General features: G+C 43.0%; 1 protein-coding gene across 4 annotated transcripts in view; it reads left to right on the plus strand.

Moving 5' to 3' along the window:
• The first annotated feature begins 3,690 nt into the window (after positions 1 to 3,690).
• Positions 3,691 to 21,131, plus strand: part of CNOT6L (CCR4-NOT transcription complex subunit 6 like) — a 117,372-nt gene continuing 99,931 nt past the window's right edge. The window contains exon 1 of one of the 4 annotated variants that reach the window (XM_059157774.1): positions 3,691 to 4,012. Coding sequence is in view for 1 of the 4 variants with exons in the window: in XM_059157551.1 (XP_059013534.1) it covers positions 4,302 to 4,306 (5 nt within the window). In the remaining 3 variants the exon portion in view is untranslated. Of the gene's footprint in view, positions 4,013 to 4,155; positions 4,374 to 7,792; positions 7,813 to 21,131 lie in introns of those variants that run through there. The other 3 variants (XM_059157627.1, XM_059157551.1, XM_059157696.1) reach the window with 3 other exon arrangements.

Raw genomic sequence — 21,131 nt, forward strand, 5'->3', positions numbered from 1 at the left:
ATGAGTTAAGACGGGAAGACGGAGAGGAATGTGGTTCAGTAAAGGGTAGAATACGTCACTGCAGTACAGTGTAGACGCCCCATCAGGAGGTCTGGGAAGTAAAAATTCAAATCACCTTGATTAATACTTGCTTGAAGGTTATACTAATGGGTATCAGGTAATTAAATAATCACATTTAATTATTTTACTAATTACATGTGGGCTTTTCTTGAAAAAGTAGGTAGCTATTAATATAAGGGTATTGAAATCAATACAATCAAATTTGGTTCTTTATCAAATAGTAATAATGTTCTTAAATAAAAACCGTAAACCTTTGCCTTTTGAGCAAGCTATTCAACAGAATTTCAGAAAATAGATAAAAGAACATAGTTCTCAGGGATCTTACAGGTCCAGTTACCTATGGCACTGACAGAAAAAACATGGAGATATCAGATATACTCAGATCAAATATTAATTGCTAATTTGCAAAAGACACAGGTGGTCACTAAACATGAAGTACTTTTTATTTTTTTAATTAGGAAGGAATGAACAATTCTGTAACAATGCAGATAAATGTAAGTGCTGTTTCAGAACAAATTGTACCTACAGTGCTATTACCAATTTGGTCAAAAAGCCTTACTTATGCCAGAAGCTTTCAACTGGATAAATTGTTTTTCTTTAAAGAGGGACTTTTCTATTATGTTCTTATTTTTAATCTTAATAAGAAATTGCAACGTCTGACAAACATGAAAAATTCCCTTGAAATGAGACATCAAAACAGGTTACCATTCTTTTGCAAACTATGATCTAGTATAAAACTATTTTTTAAAAACGGTTTGGGGTGCCTGGTGACTCAGCTGGTTAAGCGGCTGCCTTTGGCTCAGGTCATGATGTCGGGGTCCTGGGACTGAGCCCTACATTGGGCTCCCTGATTAGCAGGTGGTCTGCTTCTCCCTCTCCCTCTGCTGCTCCTCCTGCTTGTGCTCTGTCAAATGAATAAATAAAATCTTAAGAAAAAATGGCTTAAGTGCCAATGTTTTGTTATAGCAATGTTTTTTGAATTGGGATCATAAGAGCTTTCTAGTATCAAGGAAGATTTAATTTCTCACCATCTATACAATGTCTACTCTGTGAAAATTATTCCTCTGATCTCAATCTCATAGCAAATGAGAAAAACAATGTTTTTTGGATGATACAGTTACATTTATTAATATATAAAAGTTTTGCTTTCCTTCCGTTTTCGGTGAGTAATACATTTCCTCTGGCATAAAGAGAACATTCCTGAGAGCAGAGATTATTTAAATTTAACCTGCATTCCACTGGCTCTTTTTCTTTTTTTTATAAAAAAAAAAAACCACAAACCACCTACTATTCTCAATTTCGAATATCTCAATTATAATTATTCAATGGATATATATCATTTACTATATAAAATTTAGAAATCAGCAATGAACATTCCCTATATAAACCTGAGCTTCAGGACCAGCAAACCACACCAATGCTTCCTTAATTAACATCCACCAAGGCGATCCCCTCTTTCCTGACCCATCACTGCTGGCCAGTCAGCCCATGAGAGTGACGGATACCGTACCGCTCCAGTAAAAATGCCACTGCCACCAGCCTGTCCTCCTGGGGACTGCTGTGACTATTAATTTTGTGTTACCTTTCATAATTTCATTTCTCGTTGTTCTGTGAGAATTTCCTGTATAGAGTCTGTTTCCCCTACAATCATTGTGAGCTACTTAAAAAGGGATTATATACGCTTATCTTTATGTTTCTGAGGCTAAATACAATGTCTGGAACATAGTATCTCCCACATAGATCTTTCTTTCTTTCTTTTTTTTTTAAGATTTATTTGACAGACAGAGATCACAAGTAGGCAGAGAGGCAGGCAGGGGGTGGGAAGCAGGCTTCCTGCTGAGCAGAGAACCTGATGCAGGGCTCTATCCCAGGACCCTGAGACCATGACCTGAGCCACCCAGGCGCCCCAGATCTTTCATTATTGTATATAGGTGGATAACTAGGAATTTATATATCCACAGGTATTTGAAGACGCTTAAATCTTCATGATACTTGGGAACGAGCGAGGCTTCCTGCAGGATTAAGGCCGCGTGGACACCTGTCCCAGAAGCTGGAATGGGGGTGCTAGAGAGGGAAATAGAAACCCAACACAGTTAGAAAACAAAGTCGCCCAGTCTTGTATATCCTATGGGGCTTCTTCGGTTACTCGCTTTCCGGGACAAAATGAAAGTGGTGCAATCGCTCTTTGGCAACGGTGACTCCTAATTTCGACGAGCTCCGGCTCCACGAGGATTGCGAGTACCGCACCTCCCCTCCCCCACCCCCGCAAATGAGGGCCTTCGGCCTTCATGAGGCCTCATCAATGCCAGCAACACGACACGGTTCGCACGCTCAACTACCCCGCAGTGGGGGAGACTCGCGGCTGAGACAGCCTCGTGCGCCGCGTCCGCACGCCCGGAGCTGCTCCGAGAAACCGCGACACCGCACCCGTCGGGTCCCGCCTGCAGGGCGGGGCTCGTTTCCACTACGTGGGGAAGCGCAGGAGCGGACCCGCAGAAACCTGACGAAAGCCCGGAAACTGAGATGCCGCGGCCCCTCCAGAAGCGATATCCGTCCCGCTCCCCGCGCCGTGCGGTCCCCGCCCCCCGCTCTCCCGCGCCGTGCGGTCCCCGTCCCCCGTCCCCCGCCCCCCGCGCCGTGCGGTCCCCGTCCCCCGCCCTCCCGCGCCGTGCGGTCCCCGTCCCCCGACCCCCGCCCTCCCGCGCCGTGCGGTCCCCGTCCCTCGTCCCCCGCCCCCCGCGCCGTGCGGTCCCCGACCCGCGGCGGGGCACGGCCCCAGGAACACGCTCTATCGCGAGAAGGGAGGTTGGCGGAGGTCGCCGAGCGCCGCAGGTTCTTTCTTCACCCCTCGCGGCACAGCCCGCGCGTGTGTCACGTTCACACACCGCACGCGCACGACAGCCCGTCGGCGGGTCGGGACCCCTCGGCCTCCGTCACGGCCCCTCACCTGGCGTCTCGTTCGGACCGGAGGCCGCGCCGAGGGCGCGCGCGAGCGCCGGGTGAGGCCGTCGCCGGTCTCTTCCCCAGCAGGGCCCTGCGGACGCGGGTTTCTGACAGGCCACCGGTCTCCCCGGTCCGCCCGCCACGCGAGCCAAGAAAAGCGAGTAAAAAGGCGGTAAGGCCGAACGAGAAAATGGGCACAACTCCTGGCAGCCCCGCGCGCACGCGCGCCGCGGCGGAGGCCGGGGGCGGGGCCGAGCGGCGGGCCCGGAGCTCCGCCTCCTCCCCGCCTCGCCCCACCCCCCGCGCCGGGGAGTGACTGACTCTCGCCAGCCCCTCCACGTCAATCAACCCTCCTCCTTCTCGCACTCTCTGCACCTTGTTATTAATCTCAATACCGATATCGCGCGGACGCCTCTCCCCCGGCCTCGGGGGTGTGAACGTGTGTGAGCGAGAACGAAGGCTCCGAAGGCTGGCGTCTCTGCGCAGCAGCCCCGGGCCCCGCGGCAGCAGCAGGCGCGGCAGCAACCCCCGCAGCGGCGGCAGCCCCAGCGCCGGGAGGCCAAGGCCAAGGCCGGGCTCGGCGCCGCTCTCGGAGTAACAGCCGCGGCCTCGGAGGCCGTGCGGGCGCAGCTTCCTCCGGCGGGGGGCCTTCGCGTCGGCGGCCGCGGCCGCGGGGCCTCTGCTCAGCGCCCGGGGTCACCGTCCGCGGAGCCCGGCGGCGCGGCCCTCGTCCCCCTCCCCGCCCCCCGCCCGTCTGCCCGCGCCCGTCAGCCGTCCTCTCCGCCGCCGCCTCTGCCGTTCCTCGGGCGGCCCGGCCCGGCCCGCCCGCCCCGCGTCCCCTCCGGCCGGTGCCGCTCCCCCCGGCGGGCTGCCTGCATGTCTTTGCTGCCCTCAGCCCCGCCGCCACCGCCGCCGCCGCCTCCCCCGCCGCCGCAGCACCAGCACCAGCAGCAGCCGCCCCGCCGCCGCCGCCGCCGCCGCCGCCCGGACCCCGGCGCGCTGAATGCAGGTGAGGAGGGGGCGCAGGCCCCCCGCGACCCCGGGCCCGCGCGCCCGGCGCCCCCCGCCCCCCGCCCGCGAGCGAGGGCCCGGCCCTGCCTGTCGCGGCGGCTTCCCTTCGGGGCGGGCGGGAGCGAGGCCCGCCCGTGGGTGTTTGTGTTTGCGTCTGCGGCCGCGGCTCGGAGGGGAAGCATCTGTGGGGGCCGCGCGCGCGAGTGTGTGAGTGTGTGAGCGTGTGAGTGTGTGTCCCGGCCGCGGGGAAATGGCTGCTGCCGCCGCTGCCGGGCCAGACGGAGAGAATGAGGTAGTGTTTTTGTGCGTCCAGCAGACCCGGAGCGCCGGGAAGAGCCGCGCGTCCCCGGGGACGTGAGGTGGGAGACGGACCGATGCGTGTGGCCGCGCGACTCGGGACTCGGGCGGGCGGGAGGCGGCCCGGGGGCCCGGAGCGAGTGGGTGTGTGTCGGGCGTGGGGCCGACCCGCGTCGCTGCCGGCGGCCGCGGAGGTCCCGGGGTGTGTGTGTGTGTGTGTGGCCGGGGCCGCGCGCAGGGCCCGGGACTCCGGGGGCGGATTTCGCGCGTCCGGGACCCCGAGTGGCGCGGCCCCGCCGGCGTGGCGAGGCTCCGGAGCTCGCGGGTGGGAGCTGCCCGGCCTCAGCCGGCCGGGGACGGCGAGTGTGCGCGCGGCGGGCGCCGGGCGGCCGGGCCGGGGGAGCCGCGGGTCGGGGCCGCGCCGCTGAGCCCGGGGCCCGGCAGGAAGCGCGCCGGCCTGCAGCGCGGCCTACCCGCCTCGGCGCCCGCCTCCCGCCCGCCTCCTCGGACGCCTCCCGGGACGCCCGGCCCGCGGGGGCCCAGCGCGCTGCCTCGGGCCTGGGCAGGTGAGGGTCGGAGGCGGGACGCGCGGGTCGCCGTCGCCTCGGCCGCCTCCGCGTCTGCTGAGGAGAGGCGACGGCGTGTTTTGGCGTTGGAGCTGCCGGCGCCGGCCCGCGCCGCGGTGCGACCCGAGGGAAAGTGAATCCGAGCGGGGCCTCTCGGGGACGCGCGGCTCGAGCTCGCCGCTTCCGTCTTTCCCGGAGGCCGTGGAAGGGCCGCGGCGGGCTGGCGGCCGGCGCCGCGGACGCTCTCGCGCGAGAGTCGGAGCGCCGCTTCCGAGCGCAGCGGAGCCTGGCGCGCCGGAGGGAGCCGGGAGCCCGGCCCGCCGGCCGCCGCGCTGGGGCCGGGGCCGTTTCGTGCGTTCGGAGAGGTTAGGTCCTGCCTCCGGGGAGAGGCGGGTGCGCGCCGCGCCAGGCGGGCCGCGGGGAAGAGGAAGTTCCCGGGGCTGTCCGCGGCCCCGACCCGGCCCGGCCCGGCCCGGCCCGGCTAGCGGCGGCGGCGGCCGTGCCGGGGGAGCCCCGCGAGCCGTGCGCGCCGGCAGCCGGCACCCGGCTCCCCCCGCGCCCTCTGCCCGGCCGCAGCGCGCGGACCAACAAGTGTCGCTCGCCGTGTCCGGACCCCGAGCGAGTAGCCTTTCTCGCGGAGCCGCGGTGCGCTCTCGGAGGGCCGCGGGAGAGCGGTCTGGGCGGGCCGGGGCCGTGGGGACGCGGCTGCCGGGAGGGTGCAGCGCCTCGTGGACCCAGCACAGATGCTGTTTGCGTGGGTCCCCGCTCAGCCGCTGCACCGCGCCGCCCGCCCGTGGGCGCGGACTGAGCTCGCGCCGCTGCGACCCCGGACTCACGACCCGACGACCCCTGCGGACCGCGCTCTGCCGAGTGGCCGGCAGCTCTGGCTCCGAACCCGGTGTGCCACGGCGTGCCGGGCCGCTGGCGGGGAGCGCCGGCGGAGGGACGCGGGCGAGCCGAGCGCTGTCCCCGGTGACGACTGCGGGAGGAACGGCAGAGGGGGCTGCGTGGCTGAAGGGCTTGTTTCTCAGGCCTCGGAACTCTGGCTGGGCCATTTTTCTTAGCTGTTGGACCGTAGCGGCTTACCTAGTGTCTGCAGACCCCAGTCTTCTCCTCTGCAATCAGGGCATAATACATTCATAGTAGGTTGTCCGGGGGGTCGAATGAGAAAGCACGGTTGGCGCATAGTAGATGCTTAGTTAAATATTCCTCCTCCTGCAGCCCTGGTTGCGGGCCCCGGAAAACATGGATAAGTGCACATAGCCATCTGACAGCTGTGCAATTTTATGTAACTGTCGGTTAAAAATCAAGACAATAGAACATTTCCGAGTCTTTTGGTAATCTCTAAGTTACATATAAACAACTTTTAATGTTGTAGTTTATGTCTTTCATGGAATCGAGATTGTTACTAAAGTGGCCTACTATATTAGTTTATAGAGATTATCTAGTCATACTTTTTGTTCCCCATATTTTTGAATAGGCTGTCTCTCAGTTTCACTATTTTTTATGAATTTTGGCTATATACCCCTAGAAAAAATTGTTTACACCGTATGTAGCACATATAGTCCAATGCAATGAAGCATTAAAATAGATCAAGAAACTGGAATCTAATTTACCTTTAGAGATTCACAAAGAATAATGCCCCCCAGATTGCTGTGTAATTCTTTTAGTTCACATGGACTGATTTGGTAAACATAAATCTCTTGGAATATTTTCCTGAATGGTTTAAGGAAAAATCCTCAGTTTTCAATAGTTTTCCATTTTTATTCTGTGTGGAGTAGTAAATGTGCTGTTCATTTAATTTTAATTGTATTCTGATGGGGGAAAAATAATGATATGGAGTTTAGTGTAAAGGCAATGGAGAGGTTAAGAAAGGATTTTTTTCTTTTTTTCTTTGGTGAAGGCAGGGGGAAGAGAATGTGGGAGGAGTTTCATTGGGTTAAGTTTGTACTATCTCTGTTTACTAATGACACGTTTCCCAGTTAGGCCTTATTTTTATTTATATCAGCAATATTAAACTTTAAGAAAAACCTGTAAAGTACTAAAATTTTAACACTTTTGTGAAGGATAGTAGGGAGAACTTTATTAGAACACAAAATGTCATTGTTTTATTAAAGTATGTGTCTTATGAGCATGTGTGCATTTACAACAAACAGAATTATCTGCCATATGGTTGTATTTAAAGGAAGTCTTACCTTAAGAGTTATAGATGGTAATAAAATAAAGAAATAGATACACTGAAATTATGGATAGTTTTTAATACTTTAAGAACTATAAAATAGAAATGAATTTTGCCTTTAGGTAGATATTAGATATTACAAATTAGACATTATGAATTACAATGTTTTAAAATACTTTGTATTTTTTCCCAAAATTTTTAATTTGGGAAATTGAGAAGACATTTCTTTGTAATCATGAAATCATGAAAATATACTGAACTAAAATATTAAGACCTGTGGACAGTAAAATTTATTAACAGTGGAACTTTTCATACTATCATTGTTTAAAGTAATTATGTTACCAAAAAATCAAGGTGGAAAATTGTTTAGATTTTAAAATTTAATGTTACTTAAAGGGCTTTTAAACAATCTTTCCAAAATAACCCTTACAAATGTCTTTAATTAGGGGGAATTGAAATACTTCAGACTTTCTGCATGTATTACTTTGGATAATGCTAATTAGGTAATAAATACACCAGAATTTCAGTGGCTTAACAGATGTAAGTTTGTATTTTGCTCACTTGTAACAGTTCTCTGCAGGTGTTCCTGGTTAGCAGGCTTGTGGCTTTCCTCCATGTGGCGTTTGAGGGACCCACACTCCTTAACATCTATGGCTTTGGCATTCTTTAGGGCCTTGGAGCCTTGCATGTTACTTACAGGCCATTTCTTAAGAACTACCAGACTTAAAGGGACAAACATCTGCCCACATATGACTGGTGAGAATATGTCTCAGAGCCTTATTTGAATGCGAAGGGGATGGGAATGTAGTCCCCAGATGGTGGACAGCTTAGGGCATTTCATGATGATGTTTTAGAGGGTAGCATATATTTATGAAATTATGTCAGAAAGGTGAGTTATAATCCTTAAAAATTGCTTTCCATCTTCAAAGAGTAAAGCTGGGGCTGTGGAGGTGGGAGGGTAAGAGAAGGAAGGAGTTAAAGCCACAAAGGAGGAGGAGCTGTCTTCTATGAGTTTGAAGGACAAGTGAAATCTACCTCTTTAAGGATACAGATTTTATGGAGAACGTAACAGTTGGATTTTATAACCTTCAGTAGGTCTCTCCTTTACTATCTAGCTATCAACTGTCATTGTGATCTACTGGGTTCTGGCTCTTTGAGTTTTTCTCTTTGTACTTTGAAATCAGTTGACCTCGAATTTCAGTTTCTGGTTTAGGGTTTCATGGGAAACACGGTTCTGAATTTTCACTTTCTATCTAAGATAAATTATTATTATTACTTTATATTTTAAGGAAATATTTAGGTGGACCAAACTTGTTTTGTTGTTTGCTGTAGCTGTATTTATAATTCTAGAGTCATTTTATTTTAAAGATATAATTTATTTATTTGACAGAGATCACAAGTAGGCAGAGAGGCCAGCAGAGAGAGAGGAGGAAGCAGGCTCCCTGCTGAGCAGAGATGAGGGGCTCGATCCCAGGACCTTGGCATCCCAGGACCCTGACCTGAGCCGAAGGCAGAGGCTTTAACCCACTGAGCCACCCAGGCACCCCTCAAGAGTCATTTTAATTAATATATGTGAGACTTCCCTGAGAACAATAAAATCAAGTAAACAACAAAGGTTTAATTATTAACTTGTGCTGCTGTTTCATGATAAATGCTACAACTTTCTTTGATTAACTGCGCTAACAGGGAGCCTCTAATATATTAAATGAATTTTATCTCTGGACAACTTTAATTTTAATTGAATCATAACTTATTCTTTCATTACCTAGCATTATTATAATGTGAAACCTTAGCTCTATGTTCTCCTTCACTTATTTTTATTCTGAACAGTTTGGTTAAGGATCTGAGGAGTTTAATATATATCTGTATTCCTCCAAAGGAAGATTTTTGAGTAGTCTTGTTAACTTCTTCATGGTACAGATTGTTAATATTTTGTATTTTGAAAATTGACGCCCTTATTTGAGGGCCCATTCCATATCCATTATTATACTCGGTTCTAAAGTATGAAAGAAGTAGAAGACTCTTGCAAAGCTTGTAGGTTATGCGGAAAGGAGATAAAACAATTTAGTTATTTCAAAAACAATGAATGAACAAACCCAAGTCTCTACAGTATAAACTGTTTGTAGACATTCTGAGAGGGAGTAACATGAAATGGAATGGTGGGTGGGTCAGGGACTACTTAAAAAATTGAGAGGTTTTTTTTTTTTTTTTTTTTTTTTTTTGTAACAGCTTTTTTGAGATAGAATTCACTTAAACCATAGAAGTTGCCCATTTAAAATATGTAACTCAGTGGTGTTTAGTATATTCACAGTTGTGCAGCCATCATCTTAATTTTAGAATGTTTATATCCCTGAGATATATAAATCCTGTATCCTTTAAGAGTACCCTCCCGTACTCCTGTACTGCCATACCCTTATTTCTAGGCAATCACTGATTTGCTTTCTGACTATATATGCCTATTCTGAACATTTTGTACAAATGGAATCTTAACGTAATGTCTTTTATTACAGGCTTGTTTCACTTACCCCATTTTCACGGTTTCTTTTTTCTTTCTTTTTTTTTTTTTTAAGATTTTATTTATTATTTGACAGGGATGACACAATGAGAGAGGGAACACAAGCAGGGGGAGTGGGAGAGGGAGAAGCAGGCTTCTTGCTGAGCAGGGAGCCTCATGCGGGGCTCAATCCCAGGACCCTGGGATCATGACCTGAGCCTAAGGCAGACACTTAATGACTGAGCCACCCGAGTGCCCCCATTTTCAAGGTACCTCATTCTTTTTATGGCTGCATAATGTGCCATCATACGGATATATATTACATTTTGTTTATCAGCTAATGGACATTTGGGTTATTTCTACTTTTTGGCTATTCTGAGTAATTCAGTTATGAACATTCATAGACAAGTTTTTGTGTACATAGTTTCAGTTCTTTTGGGCATATGCCTAGGAATAGAATTGCTGGATTGTATGTCTCTATGTTTATTTTCTATTTCTTTACTTTTTAAAGATTTTACTTTTTTGGTAATCTCTGCACTTAGTGTGGGGCTCAAACTCACAACCCTGAGATCAGGAGTCACATGCTCTACAGACCAAGCAAGGCAGGTGGCCCATGGTGCCTCTTGTGTTTAAACTTTTGAGGAACTTCTGTTTCCCAAAGCACCCTCACCATCGCACGTCCCTACCAGCAGTGCATGAGGGCTCCAGTTTCTCCACATCCTTGCCAACATTTGTTACTATCTTTTTGATCAAGGCTCTCCTCGTGAGTGTTAGGTAGTATCTCATTGCAGTTTTGATTTTCATTTCCCTGAAGAAGCTTAGTGTCTTTTCATTTGTTTATTGGCCATTTGTACATATATTTTTTGAGAGGTATGTATTCAGATCTTTTGCCCATTTTTTAATTGTTTGTTGTCTATCTTTTGATCACCGAGTTGAAAGAGTCTTTTATATATTACAGACACAAATATTATAGATACAAATATTTCCCCAACTTGGTGAGTTATCCTTTCACTTCCCTGATGATGTCTTTTAAAGAATAGAAGTTTTAAATTTTGAAGAAAGTCTAATTTTTTGTTGCTTGTGCTTTTGATGTCATGTCAAAGAAATTATTTACTAATCTAAGATCATAGAGATATATCCTTCTGTGCTAAGAGTTTTTCATTTTTAAAAAAAGTTTTTATAATTTTTTAAAAAAGATTTATTTATTTTATTTGAGAGAGAGGCAGTGAGAGAGAGCATGAGTGAGGAGAAGGTCAGAGGGAGAAGCAGACTCCCCGTGGAGCTGGGAGCCTGATGCGGGACTCGATCCTGGGACTCCGGGATCATGACCTGAGCCGAAAGCAGTCGTCCAACCAACTGAGCCACCCAGGCGTCCCAGTTTTTATAATTTTTTTTTTTTTTTAAAGATTCCATTTACTCACTTGACACAGAGAGATCCCAAGTAGGCAGAGAGGCAGGCAGAGAGAGAGAGGGGGAAGCAGGCTCCCTGCTGAGCAGAGAGCCGGATGTGGGACTCAATCCCAGGACCCTGGGATCATGGCCTGAGCTGAAGGCAGAGGCTTTAACCCACTGAGCCACCCAGGTTCCCCCAGTTTTTATAATTTTTTATAAAGATTTTTATTTATTTATTTGACAGAGAGCGAGCACAAGTAGGCAGAGAGGCAGGCAGAGAGAGAGGGGGAAGCAGGCTCCCCGCTGTGCAGATAGCCTGACAAGGGGCCCCATCCCGGGACCCTGAGATCATGACCTGAGCCGAAGGCAGAGGCTTAACCCACTGAGCCACCCAGGCGCCCCGAGTTTTTTAGTTTTAACAAATATTTAGATTTTTTATCCATTTTGAGTTAATTTCTGCATATGACCTGATGTAGGGAGTCTAACATTGTTTTTTTCATATAGATACCTAGTCCCAGTACCATTTGTGGAAAAGACTGTTCTTTGCCTATTTAATTGCCTTGTCATTTCTCTCAAAAATAAATTAACAATAAACAGAAGGTTTATTTCTGGACTTAGTTTTATTCCATTGATCTCTTTGATTTTCCTTATACCAAGTACTGTCTTGACCACTGTAGCTTTGTAATTGAGAAGGGAGAGTCCTCCAAATTTGTTCTTTTTAAAGATGGTTTTGGCTGTTTAGGGTGTTTCCTATTTCCATATGAATTTCAGGATCACCTTGTCAATTTCTGCAAGGAAGCCAGCAGGAATTTTGATGGCAGTTGTGTTAAATCTGATCAATTTGGGGAGCATTGCCATCTTAATGATACTAAGTCTTCCTACTTGCAAACATGGGATCTTTCCATGTATTTATTTTCTTTGATTTCTTTCAACAGTATTTTACAGTTTTTAGAGTCTAAGTTGCTGCTTTATTCCTAAATATTTTATTCTTTTAGATGCTATTATAAATGGAATTGTTTTCCTAATTTTTTAAAGGGGTTCATTGCAAGTGTATAGAAATACAATTGATTTTTGTCTGTTGATCTTGAATCTTGCAACCTTGCTGAACTTGTTTATTAGGTCTAATATTTTAGTTCATCCCATGGCATTTTCTGTGTAACAAGGGTCATGCCACCTGTAGATATTTTTTACTTCTTTTCCAATCTGGATGTGTTTTATTTCATTTTCTTACCTAACTGACTTGGCCGAAACCTCCATTACGTTGTTGAAAAGAAGTGTGAAGAACAGGATATTCTTGTGTTGTTCCTGATCTTGGGGGAAAGCATTAAGGCTTCCTCTATTAAGTATGAGGTTAGCTGTGGGGTTTTCGTAGATGCTCTTTGTTAGGTTGATGACGTTCTGTTTCTAGTTTGTTGAGTATTTCTCTCATGAAGGGATCCTGGGGTGTTAGGGTTGAGTTTTGAGGGAAGGATGAAGGAGGGGATTACAAAATTGAAGATGCTCTGTCAAGTCATGTGGTAGGTAATAATGCTTAACTTGTTTGAGCAAGAGGAGCTAGCTTTCACCACCTCCTTTGCCCGCTCCCGGATTGCCTCCCTTCCCTGCTCCTTTAGTGTCCCCTAAAGTGTCTGCCTTCCCATTGCAGTTCTATATGTATGGACGGACCCATGTGCCATCCGTGTGTGCATTTGGAGATCTCTTAATTTAAAGATTTTAATGGATAATTCAGCTTTCTTGAGTAGTGGAGAATATTGTTTCTTTTGAAAAACATTTAATAAAAACTGTGGTTTTTTTCTGATTACATTGATAGCTAGTTTGGTGGGAGACACAGTTAAGCAGAAAACTAAATCATAAATGAAGAACTACTCATAGAATTAAAAAGATGGAAACACGTTTTTGTAATTATTGAGTGTATGGTTAATGAAGAAGTCCATATATACCATGAATCTGACTGTTAACTTTTTCCCAAAATATTTCAGCATGAATGGTTTTGTTTTTTAAGTTTTCTAAAAAAACTTGATAGCTTTCTTGAGAAATTCTATTCTGCAAAATAAGGTTATATTTCATTTGAAGTGGTGATTACCCTTTAATTTTTGGAACTTTAATTGTGTACATTCTGCTTATATGTATGTGTGTGTGTGTATATATATATGTGAGTGTGTGTGTGTATATATATTTTAGATTTTATTTATTTATTTGACAGACAGAGATCACAAGTAGGCAGAGAGGCAGGCAGAGAGAGAGAAGGAAGCAGGCTCCCTGCCAAGCAGAGAGCCCGATGCGGGGATCGATCCCAGGACCCTGAGATCATGACCTGAGCCGAAGGCAGAGGCTTAACCCACTGAGCCACCCAGGTGCCCCCAGATTAGAAAAAATATTTTGAAAAGATTTCTTTCTCTCCGTGTTATACGTTGCAGAAGTTAAATAATTTTGGGTTAGCTAAGAGTCTTCCTGTTTACAAGTCAGAATTAGAAAGTGGTAATAGATTTTTTGTTTTGTATTTATTCTCTTTTGCAGCAGGATGTATTTCATTTTTTTTTTCAGACCACATTAAAATCTCATTACAGATTAAAATTTATTTTTATTTTTTTTTGACGAAGTGAGTGGTTCACTTTGTTCTGTTAGGGACTCATTCATACTGAACAGATGCCAGGTATTTTGGGGCGTTCATATTGTTTATTTTTTAAATTTTTATTATTTTTTAAAGATTATTTATTTATTTATTTGATAGCGAGAGAGAGAGTGACAGGGGAGAAGGTAAGAGGGAGAAGCAGACCCCTCATGGAGCTGGGAGCATGATGCAGGACTTGATCCCGGGATTCCAGGATCATGATCTGAGCCAAAGGCAGTCGCCCAACCAACTGAGCCACCCAGGCACCCGTTTCATATTGTTTATTTTTTTTTAAACATTTTTTTTTAAAGATTTTATTTATTTATTTGACAGAAATCACAAGTAGATGGAGAGGCAGGCAGAGAGAGAGAGAGGGAAGCAGGCTCCCTGCTGAGCAGAGAGCCCGATTCGGGATTAGATCCCAGGACCCTGAGATCATGACCTGAGCCGAAGGCAGCGGCTTAAACCACTGAGCCACCCAGGCGCCCCCATATTGTTTATTAACAGAAGAAAATAGTGACACTAATTGGTGACACAAAGTTGAAGTTCTAGCACTTTATCTTCTTATATTCATCTTTTGCAGAGAGAACCTCTGTCTGTAATCTTACAGTTTAGAATCTTTTTCCCTTCCCATGTTACTTAAATAGATTCCCTAAATGAGTAACATAGATCAGTTATGTAATACCAGTTAACAAATACTACTAAGAGAATAGAACTAAATATAGGGATACTAACTGTAATGTCTCTCTGTGCAATGACTTTCTTGAGATCTTTATGTATATATTCATTGTTGTCTGATCATAATGTTTATATTTAAAACCAAAAAACTGGCAGGAGTGTTTTCTGCTGTAGGTTCCTGTCAGTGCAGTCTTCTGTGATTTATGAAATAATATATTGTGAATATACAGAATATACAGAATATGATCTTGAAACAGCACAAGGATTTTAATCACTTTAAAGTATATCTTACTTAATAAATATTAAGTTTGTACTGACTACCAGCAATTGCATTCAGGGTTCTTGGCAATAAGGTTTGGAATTTAATCTTTATTTTTATTTTTTAAAAAAATGTTTAAAAAAATTTATTTGACAGACAGAGCTCATAAGTAAGCAGAGAGGCAGACAGAGAGAGAGGGGGAAGCAGGCTCCCCACTGAGCAGAGGGCCCCATGTGGTGCTTGATCTCAGGACTATGAGATCATGTCCTGAGCCGAAGGCAGAGGCTTAACCCACTGAGCCACCCAGGCACCCCTGGAATGTAATCTTTTTTTAAACTAAGAAATGGAACAGATATTTATTGGATTGCTGAGATCTAAGGATTGTGAAAAGCCATCTGCCTTCCTTAAAATAGTAATCTGAATTAGTTTTCATGAAAATCCTGTGGAGTATGATTATCATTCATTAGGTGGTTAATAATGTGAGCCCCTGGATCCTTCACTTTCTAGCTCTTGGGGAAACTCCCTTCTCCATATTTCAGTTTGCTCATGTGTAATGTGGAGATAATAATAGTTCTTATCTTGCAGGGTTGTTGTGAGGATTAAATCAAGTCTTTCTATAAGGTGCTTAGAACTGTAGTATGTGTTTCATCCAAAGTAAAAAACAAAGCTTAGAACAGAATATAATTTAGCCATTTATGTTTCTTATTACTAGGATCCATACAAGTTAAATAACAAGTCCTAAGTCTTGGTGAAATCAATATTTAGAATAGGATTTGTTTGACTCCAAAATACTTACTCTTACACTACTTATAAGGGATCTAAGCCCCAATAAATAGAAAGTCTAAGCAAAATATGCTAATTAACAAAGACCATTAAGTGCTGTATCATAATCTACAAGGATGAAGAGGAGGTAGAAGTGATCTCTCCTTTATGGTTAGGAGGAGGAAGGAAAGGAAGAAGGTAGTGGAACACTGCAGCATCCTTCTTGCTTGTTCTCCCAGCATCCATTATTGCTTCTTTAACTTCTGCTTCTTTGTATACACTGTCAACAGAGAAATCCTTGCAAAATTCATTTTTAAGTTTTCTTAAAATCTTAACTCTTAAATCTTTAAGTGTTCTTAAAATAGTAATAGTTACTATTTTTTGGTTGGATCCTATGTGCTAAGGACAGGAGTTGGTGTTACGTAAAGGGCCTTACATAGACTTTGGTCTTGTGGGTCACATTAAGATCTCTGTCCTATATTCTTTGTTTTTTATTTTTTGTAGTTTTAATTTTTTTTTTTTTTAACCAATACTTTAGATCGTAAAACCATTCATTGCTGGCAAACCAAGCTGTAGTTTGCTAACCTCTCTACTAGGAGATTTACATGAATTCTTGTTAGAATCCTGGAAAAATTTATATTATTAATCCCTGTTTTATAGTTGAGCATACTGAAACTCAGAGAGGCAAATTTTATGAAATGCACATAACAAGGACATGACAGAGCTCAAATTCAGATTTAGGTCTTTGGAATTCCTAAACCTGTGTACTTTCCAGGATAACCTGCTGCTGCTTACTTTTTTTAGAAGGAAGTGGAGATTTCATAGGATTATGTGTAAAACCCATCATGATCTTGTCCTACTGTACTTCTCCAGTTTTATCATTTTATTACTTCTCTCTCCTGAACATACTTCCTAGGCTTGCCATACTGAGTGAGTTACAGCTTGGTCTATGGTTTTATGTGCCTACAGTACTTTACACGTGATGACCTCACTGACTTTTTAAATAATTTACCTTATATTATTCCTACTTGAGGAATCTTGCCTGATGATCCTTCCAGTCTTTGTTTTATGTTCTTTCTCTGTGCTTTCCTGGCATCTTGTGCATTCCTTTTTCATAACCCTTGGCTTCTGTTTCTACTTTTCCATTAAACTGTGAGTTTTTAAGGGGGGAGATAACTCCATGTGTAGCCCAACTGTTTGTAGGGGTTAAACCCCTACTATGTATTAGTGTACTGAGTGTTTAGTATATAGAAGAGTCTTAGTTACTGTTACTAAATGAATGAATAATCAAATGGGAATGCAAATGGTAGAAATGACATCAACAAATATGTAGTAGGAGAAAGGCCAACTCCAGCTTCAAGTATGAGAAGGGAATTTAGTTAATTTCTGGTTAACTTCCAGAGCTTCAGGGACAACAAGGAGGCTGATAAGGCAAATTGGAACCTGATCATTAGGGAGGGGTTTGAATGCCTAGGTGAGGAATTTTAGTTTTATCCCGTGTTCAACGCTAGAGCAGTGGGTGGTCTTTTACATCTATAAATTGAGGTTCTCTTACTAATGCCTGACTTGTTATAATGTTGTTTTAGATGATACTTTATGGAACATAGCAGTATATTACTTTTGATTAATAGTGAGTGCAAGTATGGTTCTAGAATCTCATAATTACCAATATGACTGTTAAATGCACTGGTAGCACTGAGTGATTTTGAGCAGGTTGGTGGCAGTTTGGAATAACTCTTTAAGAAGATTATATGGTTGAGGTATGCAGAATCAGTTGAGATTAGAATGGAAGGAGGGAAGGTCTTTTTTAAAGAATTAAAATGTGAAGTGATAAGTCATGAAATCTCTTCTCAGTTGGGATAGCTAGAGCTTTTAATAAAGGGACAGTGGTGATTCAGTATGAAGGAAGAAGTCAGAGATGACTGAGAAACCAGAAGACAATTTGGGAGAGACAATTTGGGGAAGAAAATTATGGATTCTGTTAGACAAATTAATTAAAATTGGGATGATTTCTGTTTTTCCCTGGATTTAGGCACTAATTGCTTTATGCCTGAATAATTAGAATATCCTCATGATTGGTGGCCCTTCCTGTCTCTAATGGATGAGTGGTATATTTGGATAATAGGTGAATGTTTGGTGGCATGGACCCTTTGGCAGACTGGAGAAGGCTGTGGAGCCTTTTTAGAATAATGATTTTAAGTGAATGAAAGAAAATAAGATTAAAAAGGAACCTGTTACATTAAAGTAGTAAAATTTATAAAAAAACCTGTGATATATGTGCCTCTTTATCAATACATTTAAATTGCAAGATCTAGTAGTGAGTATAATAACATAAATTTGAAGTAGTGGTATGTACGGATGATATTTTGAGATATGTGTAACAACTGTAATGTGAAACGAAAATATAACTTGTGTTAGTGACCAAAATCACAGGTACTGCTAATATCACGGCAGGTATCTTAGCTCTAATTAAAAGTGCCTGGGTGGCTCAGTGGGTTAAAGCCTCCGCCTTTGGCTCAGGTCATGATCCCAGGGTCCTGGGATTGAGCCCTGCATCAGGCTCTCTGCTCAGCAGGGAGCCTGCTTTCCCCCCTCTCTCTGCCTACTTGTGATCTCTCTCTCTCTCTGTCAAATAAATAAATAAAATCTTTAAAAAAAAAAAAGAGGTACTACATTTTCAATTGACATTAATGAAAATGGTGATGTAATTTATTTCTTATGCAAATTTATAGATTTCCTGAGGTTTACAGACCCCTTAGTTTAGCAATCTTTGCTTGTATTTTCTGGTTTCCATCTATTTTATGTATTTTTGTTATAGTACTGCCCCCCCCCCCCCCGAGCAATATTTTTTCATGTCTGCTTTTGGAAATACGTGTCCTTATATAAAAAAATACTGAAGAGCATAATTTCCTTGTCATTCTATCTCATTGCAATTAAGACCGTTAGTAGTATTGAACCATTGTCTGTTTCTGGGCAATATGTGTACATGTATAAGTAGAATGATTCTGTATACTGATTTTTTACATTTGTTTTCTGATTTAACAGCATATTACAGTCATTTTTTTCCATCAATAGATGTGCCTCATGCTTTTAAAAAGTTTTAAGCATTTTTAAAAAGTGAGAGATCACCATTTTAAAAATCACTGTTTTAAAATATACACTTCAGTGGTTTTAGTATTTCACTGTGTTGTGAACCATCACTATTTTTTTTTTCTTTTTTGGGTGAACCATCACTATTAATTCTAGAACATTTCCATCATCCTCAAAAGAAACCTTATCCTTATTAGCAATTCTTTTTGGCCTATTTATTCATCTGCTGGCAACCACCAGTCTACTTTTCCTCTTATGGATTTGCCTATTCCAGGCCTTAAATATAAACGGAATCATACAATATGTGACTTTTTGGGTCTGGCTTTGTTTCACTTAGTGTAATGTTTTTAAGATTATTTCATGTTGTAGCATGTAATAGTATTTTTATGGCTGAGTAATATGCCATCATATGGGTATATCATATTTCGTTCATCTGTTCATTAGCTGTTAGGGTTGTTTCTACTTTTTGGTAATTATAAATAATTCTGCTATGAACATTCATGTACACATTTTTGTATGGACATCTGTTTTCAGTTCTCTTGGGTATATACCTGAGAGTGTAATTATTGTATCGTACGGCAGTTCTATTTTAATTTTTTGAGAACTGACAAACTTTTTCACAGCAGCAGTGGCAGCATTTTGCATTTCCACACATTATGCTTTCTAAGGGCTGAAATGTAATTCATTTATTATGTCCTATAATTCAGTCCCCTACTGATTGGCAATTTATTTCCTTATCTTGGACAATCATCAACACTAATGCAGAGAAAAGATTCATACATACACTTCACATTTACTTGTTTATTTATTTTTATTTATTTATTTATTTATTTTTAAGAGGGAGGGGGCCTTAGAGGGGAAGGGAGAGAGAGCATCTTAAACAGTGTCCACACTAAGCATGGGGCCCAGTGTGGGCTTGATCTCACAACCCTGAGATCATGACCTGAGCCCAAATCAAGAGTCAGATGCTCAACTGACAAAGCCACATAGGCTCCATTTCCACACTTTTTTAAAGGATAAATTTCTAGATGTGGACTTGCTGGATTTAAATGATTGCACATTAAAATTTTGATATATCTTGTTGGGTTACCCTTTAGAAATGTATAGAACTGTATTCACATCAGCTGTGTAATGGGTGCCTGTTTCCCCACACTTATATTATTAATCTTTCCTATTCTGATAATAAAGTCATATGTTTTTTAAAATTTGCAATTATTTGATTAATTGGGTAGTTGTATTTCTTTTCACTTTTTTTGAGCCAGTCTTTTTTGTGGTTTGCCTGATCATGACCTTTACTCCCAATTTTTCTATTGGGGTATTTACATTTTTTTCTTATTGATTTGTAAAAGTTGTTTATATTTTTAGAAACATTACCTCATTTATCCATTATAAATACTACTGAGACTTTACTCCCATTTCCTTTTGATCTTCTGACTGTATGACTTGTCTCTTTGCCTTACAGACATTAATTTTTTTTTGTATCATTTAATCTGTCATTCTTTTGTTTTTATGGTCTTGAACTTTAGAAAAGTTTTCTGCACTCCAAGATTGAAAGATTATTATTCTGCATTTTCTGCTATATATGTTTAGAATTAAATTTGTCACAGTTTAGTAGAAGAATCTTGAATGTTGTGGTTGGAGTCATGTGTTTAGTCACTTATGAATGACACAGTATGAAGTGTTGGATATTTTACAACCTTTCTGGTCTTTGGTTTCCTTACTGGTAAAGTGGGAATTAATAACACGTTTTAATTTTAGTGACGTTAAATGTGATAATGTGTGCATATCATCTAGCACAGTATTTGAACACAGGCTGGGCATTCGATACATGTTTTCTTACCTCTCCCACTCAAATTCTGTTCCTTCAACCTACTTATAATCTGATTGGGAAGATGGGAGAGGGCAGGTTTTAAGGAGTAGAGGGTGGTCCTCAGTTTTTAAAATCAGAGAAATTATACAGGATGAGTTGACTAAAAAGGGGATTAAAAATTGTTTTGTAATATTGAAGTCATTTATGGGTTTTTTTTGTCATTTATGTTTAAGAATAAGAGTTTCCATTGGAGAACCATATTTTAATAGGGTGAAGACTAAATAAAGCCATATGGGACATTATCCATAATTATTTATATCTTAGAAAAATAGTTGCAACTCTTCCTTTTTATTTCATTGTTAGGATGCTAATAAGAGGACAGGGATAGGAGTACTAATACATAGTCTATGTATATGTGTATAGGCAAGTTATAGACAAGTTATAAATTATAAACAAGTTTTGGTCATTTTTACTCTTAGAGTTACAGTACTCTTGGCACATTTCAGTTAATCCATCAGACCGGTCAGATACTACCTCTCCATTTTTATTTTATTTTTCTTGGTAGGCCCTTAGGGAATTTGTACACATTTTTTATTAAGTTATAATAATTTGTGAACAGTGTAGAATATCCTTCATGTATTTTAGAAAGAGATGGGAAATACATAAATGTTTATAATAATCGTTTACATTTTTCTAATCTTTCCTAGATGATAAGGTTTTTAGGGCAGTGAACACTGTTCTAATAATTGAAATAATGGATATTTGACATATTTATAATGCATTTTTTTGACAAATGTTTATAAAGCATTGCACTTTTCTCTTTTTATAAAATAACCTCAAAATAAAGTTTTAAAAATTGCTAATAATAACATTCAGTTTTTTTCTCAAGTGGAGAAAGAATAGACATAGATTATATGTAATTGGGTTTTTTTTTTTTTAAGATTTTATTTTTTATTTTACAGGCAGAGATCCCAAGTAG

The sequence above is a fragment of the Mustela lutreola genome, chromosome 1, assembly GCF_030435805.1.
Source record: "Mustela lutreola isolate mMusLut2 chromosome 1, mMusLut2.pri, whole genome shotgun sequence".
Classification (NCBI taxonomy): Eukaryota; Metazoa; Chordata; class Mammalia; order Carnivora; family Mustelidae; genus Mustela; species Mustela lutreola.